The sequence below is a fragment of the Euprymna scolopes genome, chromosome 43 (genome assembly GCF_053919585.1).
Source record: "Euprymna scolopes isolate OS-2025 chromosome 43, ASM5391958v1, whole genome shotgun sequence".
NCBI classification, from domain to species: Eukaryota; Metazoa; Mollusca; class Cephalopoda; order Sepiida; family Sepiolidae; genus Euprymna; species Euprymna scolopes.
The window spans coordinates 31,245,972-31,266,532 of NC_136524.1; the positions used below are offsets into that span (position 1 = coordinate 31,245,972).

Here is a 20,561-nt window from a genome sequence, read left to right on the forward strand (position 1 = left end):
GAGCGGTAGCTCTAGATATATCCAAGGCTTTTGACAGGGTATGGCATGAAGGTCTCCTCAGGAAAATTAGAGCATACGGTATCACTGGTAGAATACTTAACATAATTAAATCCTTCTTAGATAAGAGAAAAATCCAGGTTGTCCTCGACAGTCGTACATCTAAACAATATGATATAAATGCGGGAGTGCCTGAGGGGTCTATCCTTGGACCTCTATTGTTCCTAATATTCACTAATGACCTCCCTGACAAAATTGCCTCTGAGGTGGGTATATATGCTGATGACACCACACTCTATAACAGGCATGACAGGAAAACAAATGAACACATATCTAAAGAAATTGCAAAAACACTAGAGGATGACCTCCAATCTGTAGTGGAATGGGGACAAAAATGGATGGTCACATTCAATGCTGCCAAGACTAAACTGGTTTCCTTCAGTAATTACAAGAAACCTTCTCTGCAATCAATAGCAATGGCCAGTGACTCTTTATCTGAGAGTACATTTTTCAAACTGCTTGGCCTAACGTTCACAGGAAACATGAGTTGAAAACATTGTCAGGGCCACTGTGAAGAAAGTAGGCTCTCTCTACCATGCTAGAAAATTACTAATACCTAAAAGTATACTGTACCTCTATAAGGCCACCATTCGCCCATGTATGGAGTATTGCTGTCACATTTGGGCTGGTGCATCTGCTACTAGTCTCTCGCTCCTAGACAAGGTTCAAAAGAGAGTCGCCAATCTGATAGGCCCTGAACTGGCATCTAAGCTTCAGCCTCTGTCCCATCGACAAAATGTTGCATCCCTCTGCCTGTTCTACAAGTATTTTAATGGTGAATGCTCTGGCGAACTGTAGACACTTGTGCCCCCACGACGTCGATACCCTCAACAAACCCGACAGGCAGCTAAATCCCACCCCCACACAGTAGAGATCCCTAGATGTAAAAGATCTTTCTACTGCAGTAGTTTCTTCACCAGAACTGCTAGACTCTGGAATTCCATTCCAGGTCCCTGCTTCCCCAACTGTACTGACATGCAGAAGTTCAAGTGTAACGTGAACCGACATCTTGCTGCCCAAATCCCAACATAGTGCCCCAGTAGTTGTTGCCCCTGATAGTAGCCCCCTACACCAAAGTGACAATGTGACTTGTTTGGGGTGAAAATGTAATTTAAAAAAAAAAAATGCTTTCTCATGACAGCTATTTTCATTACATTTTAATCGATGTAACCTCTGTCCTTCTTCGGGTGTATCTTGTCAAACTTGTGAATCTTTCTGTCAAACTACAGTTCTCATCCTGAGTATTAGTCTCACAACACCTTGATGTAACCTCTGGCCTTCTTCAGATGTATATTGTAGAAATCAGGAATCTTTCTGTTGAACTCTGGAATCTACACAGAATTTCAAATCGAACCCCTTTATTTAATCCACGAGGGTTGCATGCTCTCGTTCCATCAGCCATGCCCAGTAGAAGTCATTAGTAAATTGCACTGAGGATCGAAACTTCAATTTCCAGAAGAATATTATTTTACAACTAAATTTTACCAAGTACTTTACATGGGTCCTTACGAACAATTCTCGTATAAATTTAAATACCTAAAGAAGTAACCTTCCTTGTGTTTCTGATTACCGGCCCATAAATTGTATTATGGGATCAGTGCTTTGAAAAGTTAATGGAAAAGTTAATTGAATAATCATTTATAGAAGACCAACTACTTTAATATTTTGAGTATCAGTCTCACAACGTTTCGGCCGATGTAACTTCCAAACTTCTTTCAGCGTATATTGTCAAATGCTGGAATTTTTTTGTTGAACTCGAAAATCTGCACAGATTTTGTAATGGTACCCTTTATTTAATCCACAAGAATATAACATGTTCTTGTTCTGTCAGCCATGACCAAGTAGAATTTCTAAGTAATTTGCAATTTTATTTGGAGTGGGGAATGAATTTGTATATGGCATCTGTTGTTACAAATCTATGGTACTTTGGTTCAGAGGGGAATTTCTGCAATCAAAATATTATATATAGCGATAAACACTATGTATTACAAGAAACGTAATGGTGTAAGGGAAGTAACTCTTCCTAACTTTAAGTCAACTATTTAAACAGTAAATAATCAATATACCGCATTGAGAATTGAACCTTCAACCTCCAGGAGAGTGTCACTTACAACTGAATTTTACTAATTGCATTATTCGCTATGCCATGGATCCTTGTAGACACTCAATATGAGAACAGTAGTCTGAATAATCCAAATAATGTGAATTATCAATCCTCATCTCCAAAAATCTAAAGAAAGTTAAAGGTTACATTTGTTGAGATGTGGAAATAACACTCAAGCTAAGGACAGTAGCTTGACTAATCCAAATAAAGTGGTGTTGTTATGCTTGCAAGTATTGTCATCTTCCTGTAAGGATCCAGTTCAGATGTGCTAGCTGCAATGAAAAGCTATCTGGTGCTCTTGCTTTGTACAATTATTCAATTAATTCAACATGTTCTTGGATGAATAATAGATTTATTCAACTGGTGATCGTCTTGTAGCTGAAAGTTAAAAAAAAAAATGGGGGTAGAGAGAACGAGAAAAGAAAAGAAAAACAAATAGAGAGTTTAATTATTTACTTATTTGCAGACTGTTATCCCCATCTTCATGGTTATTGTCATTTCACCATGTTTTGGCCAACTAATCCTCTGGCTGTTTTCAGGTGGTTAATTTTTTAACTGTATCCTCATTAATTACTGCCTTCCATAGTTGTTGTTGCTGTCCCACCACGTTTTTTCTAACTAATTGCTTTGGTTAGGATTGAAACTGCTATCTTCAGACAATGCTCACCTGAAACCGTAGAGATTCAACACCTCTATCCACTGCACCATGAATGAAGATGAGGATAACAGTCCACAAATAAATGAATAAATAAATATGCAAATTACTCATCTCAATAAAAAATTAAAAAAAAAAATCCCATTAAATAATATATATATATATTGTTTTTATTTTTGGAATCCTTATGAAGATGAGGATAACAGTCCGCAAATAAATAAATAAATATACAAATTACTCATCTCAATAAAATTTTTTTTAAAAATCCCATTAAATAAATAATATATATATATATATGTGTGTCTATATATATGAATGTGTGTGTATATATATATATATATGTGTGTTTGTGTGTATATATGTATGTGTGTGTATATATATATATACACACACATACATATATACACACACACACACATATATATATACACACACACATATACACACACACGCATACACACACATATATATATTATTTATTTAATGGGATTTTTAAAAAAAAATTTATTGAGATGAGTAATTTGTATATTTATTTAAAAAAAAACAATATATATATATATATATATATATATATTGGTTTTTGTTTTTCATTTTTGGAATCCTTATGAGGATAACAGTCCACAAATAAATAAATATACAAATTACTCATCCCAAAGGATTCCAGTAATAAAAAAAAATGTATAAGAGAGTTACTTATCTTTAAATTTGATAGCTCAATTATTAACATTTTGTTAGACCATTTGTTTTGCCATTTATCTTTGCATGTTTATTGCTGTTCTTCAAGCACTGAAGGTCCTGGATATGACCTTAAACTATATCCGATGGTGAGGCTCCAGCTTGCGGGCTTTGGGGAATGTGGCGCCACCCTTTAATTGCCATTGCTCCCAGTGCCACTCTGACCTGGAGTGGTAGTACCTGTTAGGGTCTCAACTATGGGTTAAATAGAAACCGACTTGAAAAAAAAAACAAAGATATTCTATTAAAAAATATTTCTTTGAAATAACTGGATTCAGCATTAAATAACCTGAAAAGGGTTGATATGCCGTAAAACAAAAACAACCAATCAAGCTCTGAAGGTTGTTCCATTATCTGTAATCAAAACCAAAACGTGCAGTTTTACTATAATTATTCAAATAATTCTACAACATCCAACATCTTCTGAGAAAACTGAAGCAAGTTAGTTAGCTGCAATGAAAAAATAAATAAATAAAATACCTGGTATGCTAATCAAATAGTGATCGTTTTGTAGCTGAAAGGTCAAAATTTATGTAAGCGGTTGCAGATAGAAAGAGAGTTATTTTTAAGTGCATAGCTTAATTATAAACGTTTTGTTAGACAATTTTTAAAACATGTTTTTTTTGACGATTGAGGACATGCGTTGCATGGAAAGAAATGATATGAGAATGAAATAACAGAAACATGGCATGAGTCTTAAAGATAAGCTTAGATCTAGTTACCTCAAAGGAAGATTAATTCTGGACAGTATCGGGAAATTTGTGGAGAACAGTAGTTATATGGCCACATTGAATGAATAAATGAGAGTTCTTAGTTTAGTAGATGAAGAACAATTGAAATGGTAGAGACAGCCAGAGGGTAAGGCTAAGTAAAAAGAAGTGAGAAGTGATAAAGGTGGACTTTAGAGAAAGAGGAATAAACGAAGACTTGCCCAGAGATAGGTTATATGACAGTCATGTTGGCACATTGGTTCTTCTTGGATCACCGAAGTTAAGCAACGTTTAGCATGGTCAATACCAAATGGTTGACAAATTTGCAAATACCAGGTGCTGTATGTAGGACGATGTCGACACCTTCATACAAGAACTGCAAAAACCATCTCTCCTAATGGATATACATGCGACTGAGGACCGCTTGTGAATTTCATACTCCCATGAAACGTCCTCCGGCGGAGGAAACCAGTTCAAACCAGCTAGGGTTAGTTCCGCAGTTGTATTTCATTTCATTAGTAGGTTATTTTGAAAATCAATTTCTAAAAGCTGTCCAAAATATGCCAGCATGTAAAACAGACATTAAACCAATGATGACGACAATGATGATGATGATGATGATGAAATGAGTTGTTTTATTGTAAAATTCACCATATTTATTGAATAATCCTTATTGAAAAAAAAAAAGAAAGTATTTTGAACCCCCTTCACCTCCATAGATGATGATGATGGTGTACCATGTGTTTATTCTGAAAGAGAAAAAGTAAGATGTAAAAAAAGAAAAAAGAAAAAAATTATTAATTTTGTGTAGATTCAAGCCATTGATAACAGTATGGGTGAGAGATGGGGAGGAGAAAGAAAAGATATTTATAGAATTTGGAGAGAGGGTGTGTGTGGGAGGGTAGGAAAGGGATAATATAAATTTAAAATTAAAAAAAAAAAAATAATCCAAACAAATGAAATTGGGTAAAATTTTTACAAAACGTGTCATTCTTTCTAGAATTCAAAGAATGGATTTAATTTCAATTTTCTTGCAGGAAATTCAGGATACAAACCAGTATGTGAAGAGTGAGATTGAAGCACTCGACCGAGAACAAAAACAAATTGATGAAAGAGCTGCAAATCTGGAAGAACAACTGCGTTCAGTCATGAATAAAGGTAAGAAAGGATTTTAATCTTTATCGCAACTCAAACGAAATATAATCAAAATATATTGCTTTTCTACGAGTTGACATTGATAGAAAGGAATGATATTGACTTATATAGCAATCTGTTTGTGTGTAAAATATATGCACGCATATATATAGGTGTATATATGTATTATAATATATATATATATATATATATACATTTACATGCATACATACATATTTAAATAATATATATATATATATATACATATATGCATGCATACATACATATTTAAATAATATATATATATATATATACATATATGCATGCATACATACATATTTAAATAATATATATATATATACATATATGCATGCATACATACATATTTAAATAATATATATATACATATATGCATGCATACATACATATTTAAATAATATATATACATATATGCATACACACATTTAAATAATATATATATATATGCATGCATGCATACATACATACATAACTAATATATGTATATATATATATATATATATATATATATATATATATATATATATATACATGCATACATATTTAAATATATATATACAAATAATATATGTATATATATACATTCACCAGGTTAAAAGTATTAAAGTATGATAACTAATGAATTAGTTATTAAGAGTGCTCAGTAAAAGAAGGGCAAGATATATTTTTATTAATTTGAACAAATTTACATGATTGCGACACTGGGCATGCTGATGTTTCGGACAAAGTTCTTGTCAGGCACCTTAATAAATGGTTGCTATTCACAAAAGAAGCCAGTCCTCAAAGACTTGAGGTTTGTAAAATCCACATTGCCTAATGATGTCTCTAGTTGGTTATAACTAGCTGACTGAAACATACTCATGAATGTGTAGTAATACCCAAATATTTATGTAAAAATAAGTAAAAAGTATATATATATATATATATATATATATATATATATATATATATATATATATATATAAATTACAATAAGTTTACCAAGGTAATCAAAATGGTAAACTTAAAATATATTATAAATATTAAAGAGTTAATATTTACAAGTAAAATAAACTCAGCCAGATGTAAAAGCTCAATAAAACCGAAAAGGAAATAGAGCTTATAATATGAACAAATGATTAATAAAACATGTTAAAAGACATCTTGAAAAAGAGTTAAAAACATTTTATGTCGTCTGAATTATGCATCAACTAAGTGTTTCAAATTTCTGCTTTCACAAATTTTAAATATGTCTCTTCTCTCCATCAAATTCTGTTTTTCCTCTCTTCATACAATATCTTGAATCTATGTATGTATGTATGTATCCATCTCTGAATTGTTTTATGGTATGAGGAAATTATCCTCTGTTATCCAATGAAACCTGTGTAAGATGCAGTATAATGGAAATGTAGGCATCTGCTTAAAAAATATGTAAAAAAAAAATAGACATAAAAATAAATAAAACAACATAATTTTATTTTAAAGATTAAAAACATTTTAAGAAATGGCGGCTATGTATAAATAATAAATTGTCTAATGCTGAAAACAGATCATACTTAGTTTTAATTATATTCTTATTTTTAGCAAACATAACTATCATCACTATCTTAGAAGTGTATAGCTGGCGAAATTTTCAACCTGGTGTATAGGTTCCGGACTTTTTTATTTTTCAGGATAAGCCATTTTTTATTAGAAATTTTTTTTTATTAGAATTAAAAAAATTTTTTTTTTAGATTTAAGCTTTTTAATTAGGGGGGTGGGTTAAAGAAGTACCTTCCTTTTTATCATAATTGTCTTTATTAAAGGAGCGTATATGGTTAAATATGCGCTATTTCATAAGGATAGAAGACATACGTGTGAGTTTTAAGGAGTGTCTTGGTTGTATTAAGAGTACTGATCATAATATTAGGATTATTAATTTGAGAGAGATTTCGAAAACTGGTTGGGTTGATAGTGTTCGAGCTATAAGATAAGGACAAGCTTTCCAGAGGGATACTTATATGGTGCTGACTATAGTTTTCATTATTATTATCTATCTATATATAAAAGGCAAAATGTGTGTCTGTATGTTCGCTTTTTGTGTATGTCCAAGAAAGGCTTTTTTCTAAGAAGCGGTCGGTCGGCTCACAACTTCTTAAAACTTTTTATATCACATATAAATCATAATATCTCAGAGTTAACAATGGAGGTCGCCTATCTATTTAATTTGTTTGACTTTGAAAAAATAAATATTCAACATTTTTGCTCGCCGCATGTGGATTAGGCTTTTTCGTATAATAAAAGCGACACTAATTCTGGCAGTATTTTTCCGGTTGCGATCGCCGGAAATGTCCGAAAGCAATCAGATTTGATGAATGTGGAAATATTTTCCTTATATCAGACAATTGCTATTCAGTTTGGAGAATCCCCTTTTTATAGGGAGCTGCCCCCCCCCAACATCTTGGGAAAATAAAAATAAAAAAGCATTCCCGCAGCAAATGAAATACTACCCCACAATCAAAGTTGACTTCATTAAGTCATTAAAACGTGCACCTGCCAATTCTAAATAGTTAAATAAATTCAAACGTGTTTCCGTTAGTATTTTGCGGTGGCCCAATGGTTAACATCACGTTTTGTGTTTTTCACACTTTAATTTCCAACTTTGCTTCAAGGGTTCGGGTTCGGGTTCGATCCTTATACTTACATACCAAAATTTTTTATTTTTACCCCCCCCCCCTCGGAGTTTTGATTTACCCAAAACCACACACACCTCCAAACATCCGGGCAACGCCGGGTACCCCCCGCTAGTATATATATAAAAGACAAAACGGCCACACACGTTTTTGTATGTCCAGCAAAGGCTTTTTTAGCCGGGGTTTTGTGGGGGTGGGGGTCACTATTCTTTAGAACTATATACTCCCTAGATTATAATATCTATGATTTGCGAATGGAGGTTGTATCTACATTTATTTTGATCGACTTTTATAAAATTCCCTCTATTCCATCCTCTTGCGTGTTTGTTTGTGTTTTTTATATAAATAAAGTGAAACTCACCGATGCAAAGGCGTCAGCGGCCTTTCGTGCCGGGACGTCTTAAAAGCAATTAGTTTTGATCAATGTGAGGAATACCCTTCATATCAGACAATTGCTATTCATTTGAGAGTTTCCTCTTTTCTGGGGGAGCTTAGTTTCCCCAACATTGTGGGGCAAACAAATAAATGAGATGGCGGAAAGTTGAACTGGCTTTTAGCCAACGTTCATTTCTCCATCTGTGTGAACTCATTCACTTAGCAAGTCAACTTTTTAATTGACATTGATAAATTTGAATGCTTTTCACTTCCTATCGCTTCGTAGTGTAGCGGTAAAATGTCATGTTTTCTTTCACTTTCTTTTCTGCCTTCGTGTCACGGATTCAAGCCTGCCTGCCTACGAACCCTTCTTTTTCTTTTTAAACAACCAGGCAACATGTGTCACGGATTCAAGCCTGCCTGCCTACGAACCCTTTTTTTTTTCTTTTTAAACAACCAGGCAACATGTGTCACGGATTCAAGCCTGCCTGCCTATGAACCCTTTTTTTTCTTTTTAAACAACCAGGCAACATGTGTCACGGATTCAAGCCTGCCTGCCTGCCTACGAACCCTTTTTTTTTTTTTTTTAAACAACCAGGCAACATGTGTCACGGATTCAAGCCTGCCTGCCTACGAACCCTTTTTTTTTTCTTTTTAAACAACCAGGCAACATGTGTCACAGATTCAAGCCTGACTGCCTACGAACCCTTTTTTGTTTTTTAAACAACCAGGCAACATGTGTCACGGGTTTGAGCTTGCCTGCCTACTAACACTTTTTTTTTGTGCTTAGCATACACCTCCAAACACCCGGGCAATGCTGGGTAGTCCCCTGCTAGTTAGTTATAAAATCAGGAGGATTATTTCTTGAATTGAGATATTGAATGAGAAAAAGAAAAGAAAGGAGTTTGTGTATTGTGATCAATCTGAGTATTATTCTGCAGAGTTTCAAAGAATGCCACTCTTGCTATTCTTCTCATCAGAAGACAGTAAGAAATCAGCAAATTATAATTGTAGCAAAGCTAGAAATTGCTGGTTAAGACATTAGATAAAACAACAATTTATGATATTAGTCATAAATTGTAAAAACAGTTAAAAAACTACATGAAAATACATGAAACAATTGAAAAAAAAAAAAGAATTGGGAATAATATTTTAGCGTGGGTAATGACTCCCTCATTGGTAATCCAAAAGGCGAAAGAGACTTCCTTTTAAGAAACAAAATATCCATAATTATAGGTCCATTGACTTTAACTTCAAAATGTGAAAAATCCAGTTAATGTTGATAAAAGAAGATTTTGGTCTTTTAGGTTGTATTGCGTTCTCAGAAATTCAAAAAAGTTAATATTTAGTCAAGGAAAAAGAGCAAATGGATAGATAACCAACAAACGTCCACTTCCATTGTTGGCTAAGTAAGAAATGGTAAATTTAAAAAAGTGATGGTTGAAAATTTAGGTCAGTTAAAATTGGGGTTACCAGTATGTATGTATGTATGTATCTCTGTATGTATGTATGTGTGTAAATATATATAGTCATCCACATACAGTACTGTTTCGCTGTTTCACAGCTCATCAGTGCAGCTAGACAAGCAACTACCTCAAGCCAGGATTGAAACCCAATCGGCCAATACATATATATATATATATATATATATATATATATATATAATTATTTTTTTACTATAATAATTAAATACCTACAGACACTAGTGTTTCATCCTTTCGGGAATCTTCAGTACAGGGTGTCATGATTGATACCAGTCGAACGATTCGAACCCAGCAACATCGATTAGAGAAGACCTAATCAATTCAGCTACCATTAACTGCGTGAAATAACGTTGAATTTAAACATTTTAATTTTAAATATATATATATACACACACACACACACACACACACACACACACACACACACACACACACACACATACACACACACAGTGTATCACAAAAGTGAGTACACCCCACACATTTCTTCAAATATTTAAGTATATCTCTTCATGGAACAACCCTGAAAAAATGATTTTTGACACAATGAAAAGTAGTCTGTTTGCAGCATATATAACAGAGTTACTTTATTTTCCCCTCAAAATAACTCAAATATAGCCATTAAAAGCTAAATCCCTGACAAAAGTGAGTACACCCCTAAGAAACTACACCCCTAAAAAGTGAATACAATCCTAAAAAAATACACCCCTAAATGTCTAAATTGAATACTGCTTTTTTTTCCCCCCTCCAAAATGTCATGTAACTCATTAGTGTAACTATGCCATGTGTTCATAGGAGGCAGGTGTATTCAAATTTGTAGTGTGACTCTCACACTCTCTCTTACCAGTCACTGAAAGTTCCAACATTGCACCACATGACAAAGAACTTTCTGAGGATGTTAAAGAACGTATTGTTGCGCTACATAAACATGGCCAAGGATACAATAAGATTGCTAACACCTTGAAAGTGAGCTGCAGCACAGTGATTAAGATCATCCAACATTTTAAAAGAGCAGGGTCCACTCAGAACAGGCCTCAGGCAGGTCGTTCAAAGAATCTGAGTGTATGTGCTGAGCAGTACATCCAAATGCTTTCTTTGAAAGATCGGCATAGGAGTGCTGTTAGCATTGCTGCAGAGATTAAGGAGGTTGGGACTCAGCCTGTTAATGGTCAGACAATATGCTGCACACTACATCAAATTGGTGTGAATGGCTGTCACCCCAGGAGGAAGCCTCTTCTGAAGGCAATACACAAGAAAGCCCGCAAACAGTTTGCTGAAGACATATAAACAAAGCCCATAGATTACTGGAATCATGTTCTATGGTCTGATGAGACAAAATTTAATTTGTTTGGTTCTGATGGCTTTAAGCATGTGTGGCAGTGACCAGGTGAGGAGTACAAAGATAAGTATGCCATGCCTACAGTTAAGCATGATGGTGGGAATGTCATTGTCTTGGGCTGCATGAGTGCTACAGGTATTGGAGAGTTACATTTAATTGAGGGGAAACATGAACTCCAACTATCAAATACTGAAGCAGAGCATGATTCCCTCCCTCCAGAAACTGAGTTGCAGAACAGTGTTCCAGCATGACAATGACCCAAAGCACACCTCGAAGACAACCACTGCTTTACTGAAGAGGCTGAAGGTAAAGGTGATGGACTGGCCAAGCATGTCTCCAGATTTAAACGCAATAGAACATTTTTAGAGCATCCTCAAACAGAAGGTGGAGGTGCGCAAAGTCTCAAATATCTGCCAGCTCCGCGACGTCGTAATTGAAGAGTGGAAGAGCATTCCAGTGGCTACATATGAAGCTATGGTAAACTCCATGCCCAGGATAGTAAAAGCAGTTTTGAATAAAGATGGTGGCCACACAAAATATAGATAGTTGACATGTTTTGTGTTAATATTGACAACTTTTTGTAAGGGGTGTACTCACTTTTATTGCCAGGGATTTAGTTTTTAATGGCTATATTTTGAATTATTTTGAGGGGAAATTAAATAAATTCTGTTATATATGCTGCAGACAGACTACTTTTCATTATGTAAAAAAATCAATTTTTCAGTGTTGTCCCATGAATAGATATACTTAAATATTTGAAGAAATATGAGGGATGTACTCACTTTTGTGATATATTGTGTGTATATATATATATATATATATATATATATATATATATATATATATATATACTGATAATGAAGCCAAAGATGCCTTCTGTTGCTGGGTTCAAATCTATCGACTGGTGTTAATCATGACACACTGCACTGATGATTGGGGAAGGATGAAACACTAGTGTCTGAAGGTATTTAATAATTATTATAGTAAATAATTATATATATATATATATATATATATATATATATATATATATATATATATATATATATTTAATAATTATTCTAGCAAATTATATATATATATATATATATATATATTAGCAGTTTTGCCTGGCTTTGCTCGGGCCATATGTACCATTAATAACTTTGTGCATATGTACATATAAAAAAGTGTTAATATGTACAATAATGCCTTTCTATATAATAAGCTTTCTTAACTACCATTGAGAAAAGTTGTTAGAGACTGCAGACGTCAAATTATTTTTTAACTTTGACCCCAATTTTGACACCTTAACATTTATTGTTTTGGGCTCAAATGAAATTAAAATGTTTGATCCATGTCCAAGAAATCTACATCTAAAATTTCAAGTGTTTAAACCCAAAATTGGCGGAGGAGTTTGGTAGAGACTGCAAAAGTCAACTCTGTAAACTTTGACCTCTTGGCAGCCAAATGTTTGTCCAAAAAATGATTAAAAAGCTTGCTGAAAGTCTGAATACCCTTTATGTAAAATTTCAAATGTTTAGACCCAAAATTAGTTAAATAGTTTGCTAGAGACCGCAAAGGTAAAATCTTTTGAACTTTGATTCCTTGGGAACCAAATTTTCAAATGTTTAGACCAAAAATGTAGAGATAAAATTTTTTAAAACTTTGATCCCAATTTTGACCCCCTAAAATTTACTGTTTTGGGCTCAAATCAAATTAAAAAGTTAGATCCCTGTTCAAGTAACCTATATATAAAATTTCAAGTATTTAGACCTAAAATTTATGAAGGAGTTTGATAGAGTTCTCAAAGGTCAAATTGTTGAACTTTGACCCCTTATCAGCAAAATATCTGGTCGAAACCTGATAAAAAAAAATCTCAATACCCCCATGTCAGATTTCGGGTCTATAGACTGAAAATTGACAGAGTTATTTGGTAGGGAAATATACACAGACAGACCCACTTTTTCACTTTTATAGATATATAGATATTTGTACAGTAGAACCCTGGGATATGGCATTAATCCATTCCAGGGTTAGGATCGTAAGATGAAATTGCCGTATGGCAGGTCCTAAGCAAAATTTTATACAGTACATTTTAAAAATCAGTAACAAAATACAGTACAGTATATAATACACATGTATATAATCAAATAACATTATAAATAACACCATAAGACAGGGCAAATACTGTTACCAGGGGGTGGAAAAACATTGTATTCCATATCATAACCTGAAAAAAAAAAAAAGACATATCCCATGGTCACCGTATCCCAGGGTTCTACTGTACATACATACATACATACATACATACATACATTATTAGAATAAAATAAAAATATAAAGAGTAAAGTAATGCCGGACAACAACTGCTAGTGTTTATATAAAGTTTATGTGTGGTATGCAGATATTTATGGTACTTAAAGTAACTGGACCTTGTGCAAGTTCAGGTCTTCCTTGAATAAGGTGTAGCTTACATCTGATATCCCAGAAGGTTACTATATGGGTGTGATCATCTCTTTAGCGGCTAGTGAATGACCACTACACAGGTCAAGCCCTCCAGCAGCAGGAAGCCAAACATTTCTTAGGTTGGCTAATGTACACAGATCAATGACTGAGAAATTAACTAGAACTCAATATGACTCCAGCTGAGCCATATTGAGTGGCAGAAAAGTGCTCAGTGAGTAATCACTGCGAACAAAAATCCCTCAGTACCAAAGTAGTTTGTATGAAGTGTTGCAATCAGTTACGATGTTTGACTAATTTGGTTTCTATGCCACTAAATATAAACCTATATAGTCAAAATGATAGTTCTGTTGCTTGTGCATCGACTTATCTAAGTCAAAAGTTCAATGCACATGTGTCTCCAGAAAGACCAGTTGTATAAAGTTTGTGTATTTCTCTATCTTTCTATCTATCTATATATTTGCAAGGACCTGTGGCATAAAAAATAAAGTACTTAGTGAAATTCAGTTGTAAATGACTCTCCTCTGGAAGTTGTAGGTTCAATCCTCAGTGCCGGTAACACTCAATATATAATTGCGAGTTACTTAGGACTTCTATTTAGTCATAGCTGACAGATCAAGAGCATGCTACCCCTGTGGATTAAATAAAGAGTCCCGTTCTAAATTCCATGCATATTCTTGAGTTCGAAATAAATATTCCAGAGTTTGGTTAAATACTGTTGTGTAGCAGGGGCTCATGTTGGAAGATGACGGAGGTTTATACTGGGGCACATAACGGGGAGATGTATAATACATGAATAACGGATGGTGATGAGAATTATGATGGGAAGACATATTTTACATCATGGACGATGACTGTAACAATTCTTGGAGGTTTCATATTAATACGGACTGCATGATATGATGCAACAGTTCTTATACACATATAGAGAGGAAGAGGAGGAGATACTTCACCTATGATGATGGAGGGGAGGACACATAATACTTGTAAGGGTTGTAACAAAGTTTGTTACAAGATGATAAAAACAAATTTACCTTTTTTGTTGTAAGGAATGACGACACGAGACAACACTTACAAACATAGTTGGTTTCTTTATTCTTCAATTGACCGATCGGTGATGTCAGGAATTCAAACTTTGATTTACATAGTCTTATCTTCTCCCTTCGCTTCTAAAGAGCTTTCCTCTCCAACTGGCTCTCTCTCATCAACTCTTGACTGACCCTAACTTCGAACCTGCAGAATCCTATATTGAGAAATCTCTTTTGTTTATGACGTCAGAAGTGTGCTTTTCAAACGTGACTAATTTTCATGTGGCTTTACATATGTTTGTCCAAACACACTTTTGACAAACAAAAGAATCCTCAATTCTAATTCTAACCTATTTTTAAACAATATATTTTAACTCGCATTGTCCATTCTTTTAACTGACATATTTAATATCCAGATTTCTAAAAGAATAGACAATCGACTCTTTTTCCGACATAAACAATATTTAACTATTTCTAATAGAATTAACAATGGAATTTCTAACATTCCATTTTTCCATTATCTTTAACACTTGCCTACAGGGTTCGATTCTAGCCTTTTCCTAATATCATTTTCATTTATCTAGCATGCCTTCTTATTTACATGAGAAGGGACAGCCCTTTCATGTAACAATACGTCTGAAGAAGGTCAGTGGTTACATTGACTGAGATGCGAAAACAATATTCGAGATGAGAAAAGTAGTTCACATATCAATCCCGACAAAAAAAAAAAAAACATTAAAAAAAAAAAAATGACATTATTTAAGAAAAAAAAGAAATGATAATGATCAGCAGTAACGAAGGTTTTTTATATTTTTTGATATTGTTTATAATATTTTCTTCTCAAATTCTTTAGATTTTGTTCCTTAAAATACCCCCCCCTCTTCCCAAATTCAGATATCCTTGAAAACATGCCTGACTTGTTTAAAATCAAAGCACTATTGATAATCTATATCCCACTGCATCCTTGTCTGTATATCTACACAAAAAAAAAAAAAAATCATTTTACCAATCTAAATGAAATTTGGAACACATATAGTACATATAAAAGGGAGTGTAATGAGCAGGGTTTCCCTTTTTTTTTTCTTTTTAAGAGAGCAAATGGGAAAGAACTCCACTCTTCCTAAAAAATAAATCTACCCATTGATTTAAAAACTATTGGAAAGATTTTTATGTAATTTAGAACATGGATTTCAACCTGTAGTATGATATGCACAAGTATATATCATTTTGATTTAATAGGGTACAATAGGTACTCATCAATCATTAAGAAATACTTAATGTGCCTCAAAGGGATTAAAATATTATTGTCAATTTAGGTTACATATATCTTTAGGCCTACCCGCAATATTGAATATTATAAAATATTTATATATATAAAAAAAAAAAGCTAAACATTTTTCTTGTTTTTAACAGGCAAAAATTATAGTCTGTTGACTTAGAACTAATGCATTATGCCAAATTGATAATTGCATATGGTTAAATTTGAATGCATGTTTGCTTTGAATATTAATCACTATTAATCTTTAACTGTGCATCAAATTGATACCGTAATACTTAGTTTTTGCACCTTATCATAACAAATGTCCATTCAAAATTTCAACCAGGTCGGCTCAGTAGTTTCTGGTGTTGGGATGATTAATTGGAATTGAGAATCGAAAGGGTCAGAACCTTTTGTGGTATCGTAATTGGAAAAATGTGTGCCTAATTTCCGATGCCAAAAACAATTCTGTTAATTGGTTTTTTTATTTGATTTTCTATTAAGAAAAATAATCTACCGCTGATAGTATTACTAAAATAATGAATATATATTAATTTTAAACTATTCTAACTAAAATCTAAACTAAAATCGCTAGATAATCCCTCATAAGTTGAGAAAATATCTGCACATTTAACGTGTTTTTACGGTGATTGTGAAAAATAACAACTTTATAGTTAAATATTTAAATATTTATAAAGAATCAGAATCTGGAATTTAATACGGAATCTCTAATTGCATCAGAATCTGAAAAAATATTGGAATCGTTCCATCCTTAGTAGTTTTGAAGAAAAAGACAGACAGATAGGCAGAAGTAGATAAGAATTAAGAAAGGTACAAAAGTCATTCCAAAAGGTAAGGCCTCCAATTTTTTCTTTTTTTAAAAAACTTAAAAGCTAAAACATTGAAGAGCTACGAAGACGGGGATGGTACCATTAAAGTGAATGATCTTTTGTGCTCCAGAATTCATTTTTTTCTTCATAGTTGCCACCATTTTCAATACATTTTATCAGCGTCTTTTGATGTCTCAGTTGTAAAAGTCTGGAGCACGCTTTGTCATTCACATCTCTGTCGCCACTCTGAAATCGATGAACCTATTTCTTAACTGTGTTGACATCAACTGCACCGATTTTGTAAACGTTCAATGATGCATCTCTGCTTCTGACGGACGTCCATCACAAGGGTTCCTTTCTTAAAGTCCTACACTGTTGATATCTGCAACAGAGACATGAAACTTTTAGGCCATGAATGCATAAGTTTAGTCATCATAACAATCTAATTTGCAATCTTTTTTGATCTATTTGAATAAAAAATAGGAGGCATTACTTTTAGAACATCCTTCGTAATATTGTGCAGGACGATATAAGGTTTCTCATTTAATATCAGATCTTCCTGCTAGTATATATATATATATATATATATATATATATATATATATATATATATATATATATATATAGGCATTCACACACTGTTTCATTGTATCATAACTATTCAGTGCATCTAGACTACCAACTACCTCAAGCCAGGATTGAAACTGAACAACCAGCGCTTCTAACTATTAGGTTATTTGGGCTGCTGCTAAGATGGATATGTGAAATTATAATCATGAAACCATGTTCAAGCGCCTAAGCTATATTTATTTTTATAAAGAGCATTGCATTATACACTAGCATCAGTTCTTTATTTCACTTCCTAGTATGCTCAATCAAAGATAGGGAGCATTTATAGTCATCCAAAGACAGACTGTTTCGCTGTATCACAGCTCTTCAGTGTAGCTAGACTAGCAACTACCTCAAGCCAGGGTTGAAATGACAGTTGGCTCTTCAAACTATTATGCTACTTGACTGCTGTTAAGATGGGTATGTGAAATTCAAAATAGATTTCATAGTCTCATAGGGGATGCCCTTTCTCACAAAAGTCCAACGTAAACAAGTTCTTGATGATCAAACACTGTTTAAACGCCTAGGCTCCACTTGTTAATACAAAAAGCATTGCATTATACACTAGTGACACACACTTTACTACTTGTGGAGGAGCGTTTCTTGGGTCGATTTTGGAATTTTGAAAATTTCAGATGACCTGATGTAATTTAGTTTAAGTAACTCATTTAGTCATTAATGTTGAAACAAGTTAAGAATAATATATATATATATATATATATATATATATGTATAAGCATGATAAGACAGATTAAAATCCGATGAAAATCCTGATAGATATTACTAGCAGTAACACTTTCAGGCTGATCCTAGCCAAAAAAGAAAAGCTCAATATTTAAGAATAGAGCAATATATAAATTTAGTTGTAAAATTTAAATTCTGAAAATCAAAATATAGACGCATATATTTAAGAATTCATTGTTTGACAAAAGGAATATATAGAAGGGGTTATTCTAATTTCCTTAATCCATGGATTTTCAATAATGGCTCATATCATCAGAGGAAATGAAATACGGTTAGCAAAATGTTCAGCTGCGAAAAGTTTGTGGGTGGTGAATGATAGTTATATGAAAATAATTATTGGAAGAAGGAATTTCATACAACCTGGGAAGGAAATTATATATTCCTTTTGTCAAACAATAAATTCTTAACTCAAATATATGTGTCTGTATTTTGATTTTCAGAATTTAAATTTAACAACTAAATTTATATATATATATATAACACATATATATATATATATATACACACACACACACGCACCGTCATTGCTAGCTGTTGGTATGCATATATTGTTGACCTTCCATGATTAAGGCCAATTCTGTTAGCTGCAGTCAAAAGTTAGCTATATATTCTTCTTGCTTTGATTATTTTCGAACAACACACTCATAGAAGAATAAACGCTTTGTCCTGCCACATGATCCTTTTGTAGCTGAAAGGTAAAAAATAAATAAATACTTTCGTTTTTAGAATTGTATGAGCTATTCCCTGCATCCTTTGTTCCAGCTCGTTTGATCCATTGGTCTAGTGATCTTCATCAATCTATTGTTTTGATACTTCGTTGTAATACAGCTTCCTATTCGAGTAGCTTCTTGTGAATTGGGCTGGTAAATCTATGTGTCATTTGAAGGCTCTTGATGAAGTGCAGAAACGTATCTGTAATTTCATTGGCACTGTCTTGCCTTCTCTGCAACTTCTCGTACAGACATGATGTTGCTAGTCTCAGTCTTTTCTACAAACACTATTATGGCATATATTCTTCAAAATTGTCTGATTTATTCCTTACTTCCTTTGTTCCAGCTTGTTTGACTCGTTGGTCTAGTGGTCTCCATCAATTCTCTGTTTTAATATCTTAGAATAATATAGTTCGGCTTAAGCCGTGGTAGGCACTCTGTCTAGTGATGGCGTCATGATAAAAAATACCCTTGATACCCCTGGCAAAGCATCAAGTATTCAGCTACCGACAAGATTTCAATTACACTACAAACTTGTGTAGTGAGTTCAATCTCGGCTACAGTTTCCTATTTCAGTAGCTTCTTTCCATGAATTGCATGCTTGCGAAACTCTTCTTTCTGCTGACTGTTTTCCTATTACCTATAGCTTTGGCTTTTTTCAAGACACTAGACATCTCTCGTTTTTGTGATAATCATCTTGCATTCTTGTTAGCTCTTTACATTATATGGCTTCATGCCTTGTCTGGAGCAATTTACATTAAAAAAATATTATCAGTTTGTCAGTCTATTTTTGGTGTGTCTTGTTCCAGCTAAAGTTTGCACCAAGATTATTTTTTTTTGCAGGAATCTTATCAGCTTTATTGGCCTTTGATTCTCATGACTTAGCAAGATAAATCATATATCCCCTCTGTGAGCCCTCATCTAAAAGGTTTCCTGTTTTAATCATATATCTCAGCAACAGGTACTTGTTGCTAATTACTTGCCTCCTTCTCCCTCACTAAGGCAGAGTTAGACACAAGATCGGTTTTTTAATGTGGGAGAAAGTCCAGCTCCCCAAAAAGCTGGGTATGAACAAAAATTAAAATTACCTTAGTCTAGAAGGATTTGTCCTCCACTGATTGAGGACAGAAGAGGTGAAGTGTAGTATCAGAACAGATACTACACCTTGTTCCTAGCCAAAAGGCTAAAGAGAAGTTACAGTTGAGTTGGAAATTTGAGTTCTGAACAACCCTGTTGCACACATTTTTTTTGTATGAAGACAAAATAGTATTTTCATAAACACATACATACAATTCCTACAGCTACATACCCAGAAAATGGAGCCATAAAACCTGTTATACTGATATGGGACAAGGAGAAAGAAGCAACCTTAGTAGAAGTTAGTATGCCCGATGATGTTGGGTTAAACAGAATTGAGAGGCAAAACATAACGAAATACCAAGGTCTTAGTTACGACATGAAAAGAAATTGGAATCTTAGGAAGATTTCCATCATTCCAGTAATTATAGGAGCAGCCGGACTCATGAACAAGAATTCCAAAAACTAACTGGCGAATATACCTGGTGAACCAAGTGAAAGATAGACATACAAAAAAAATGTCACTTAAGTAAACAGTTAAAATCATAAAAAGATCTCTCTGTTGGAATATCTGAGT

At 33.5% G+C, this 20,561-nt stretch overlaps 1 protein-coding gene and 1 pseudogene across 5 annotated transcripts in view; one reads left to right on the forward strand and one right to left on the reverse strand.

Moving 5' to 3' along the window:
• The window catches only part of LOC145268270 (EH domain-binding protein 1-like), a 725,308-nt gene that overhangs the window by 338,594 nt on the left and 366,153 nt on the right, over positions 1-20,561 (forward strand). For all 5 annotated transcript variants that reach the window (XM_080123631.1, XM_080123633.1, XM_080123634.1 and 2 more), the window contains one exon: positions 5,299-5,419. In XM_080123631.1, the coding sequence (XP_079979757.1) occupies positions 5,299-5,419 (121 nt within the window). The remainder of the gene's footprint in view (positions 1-5,298; positions 5,420-20,561) is intronic.
• Positions 19,926-20,105, reverse strand: LOC145268501 (U2 spliceosomal RNA; annotated as a pseudogene).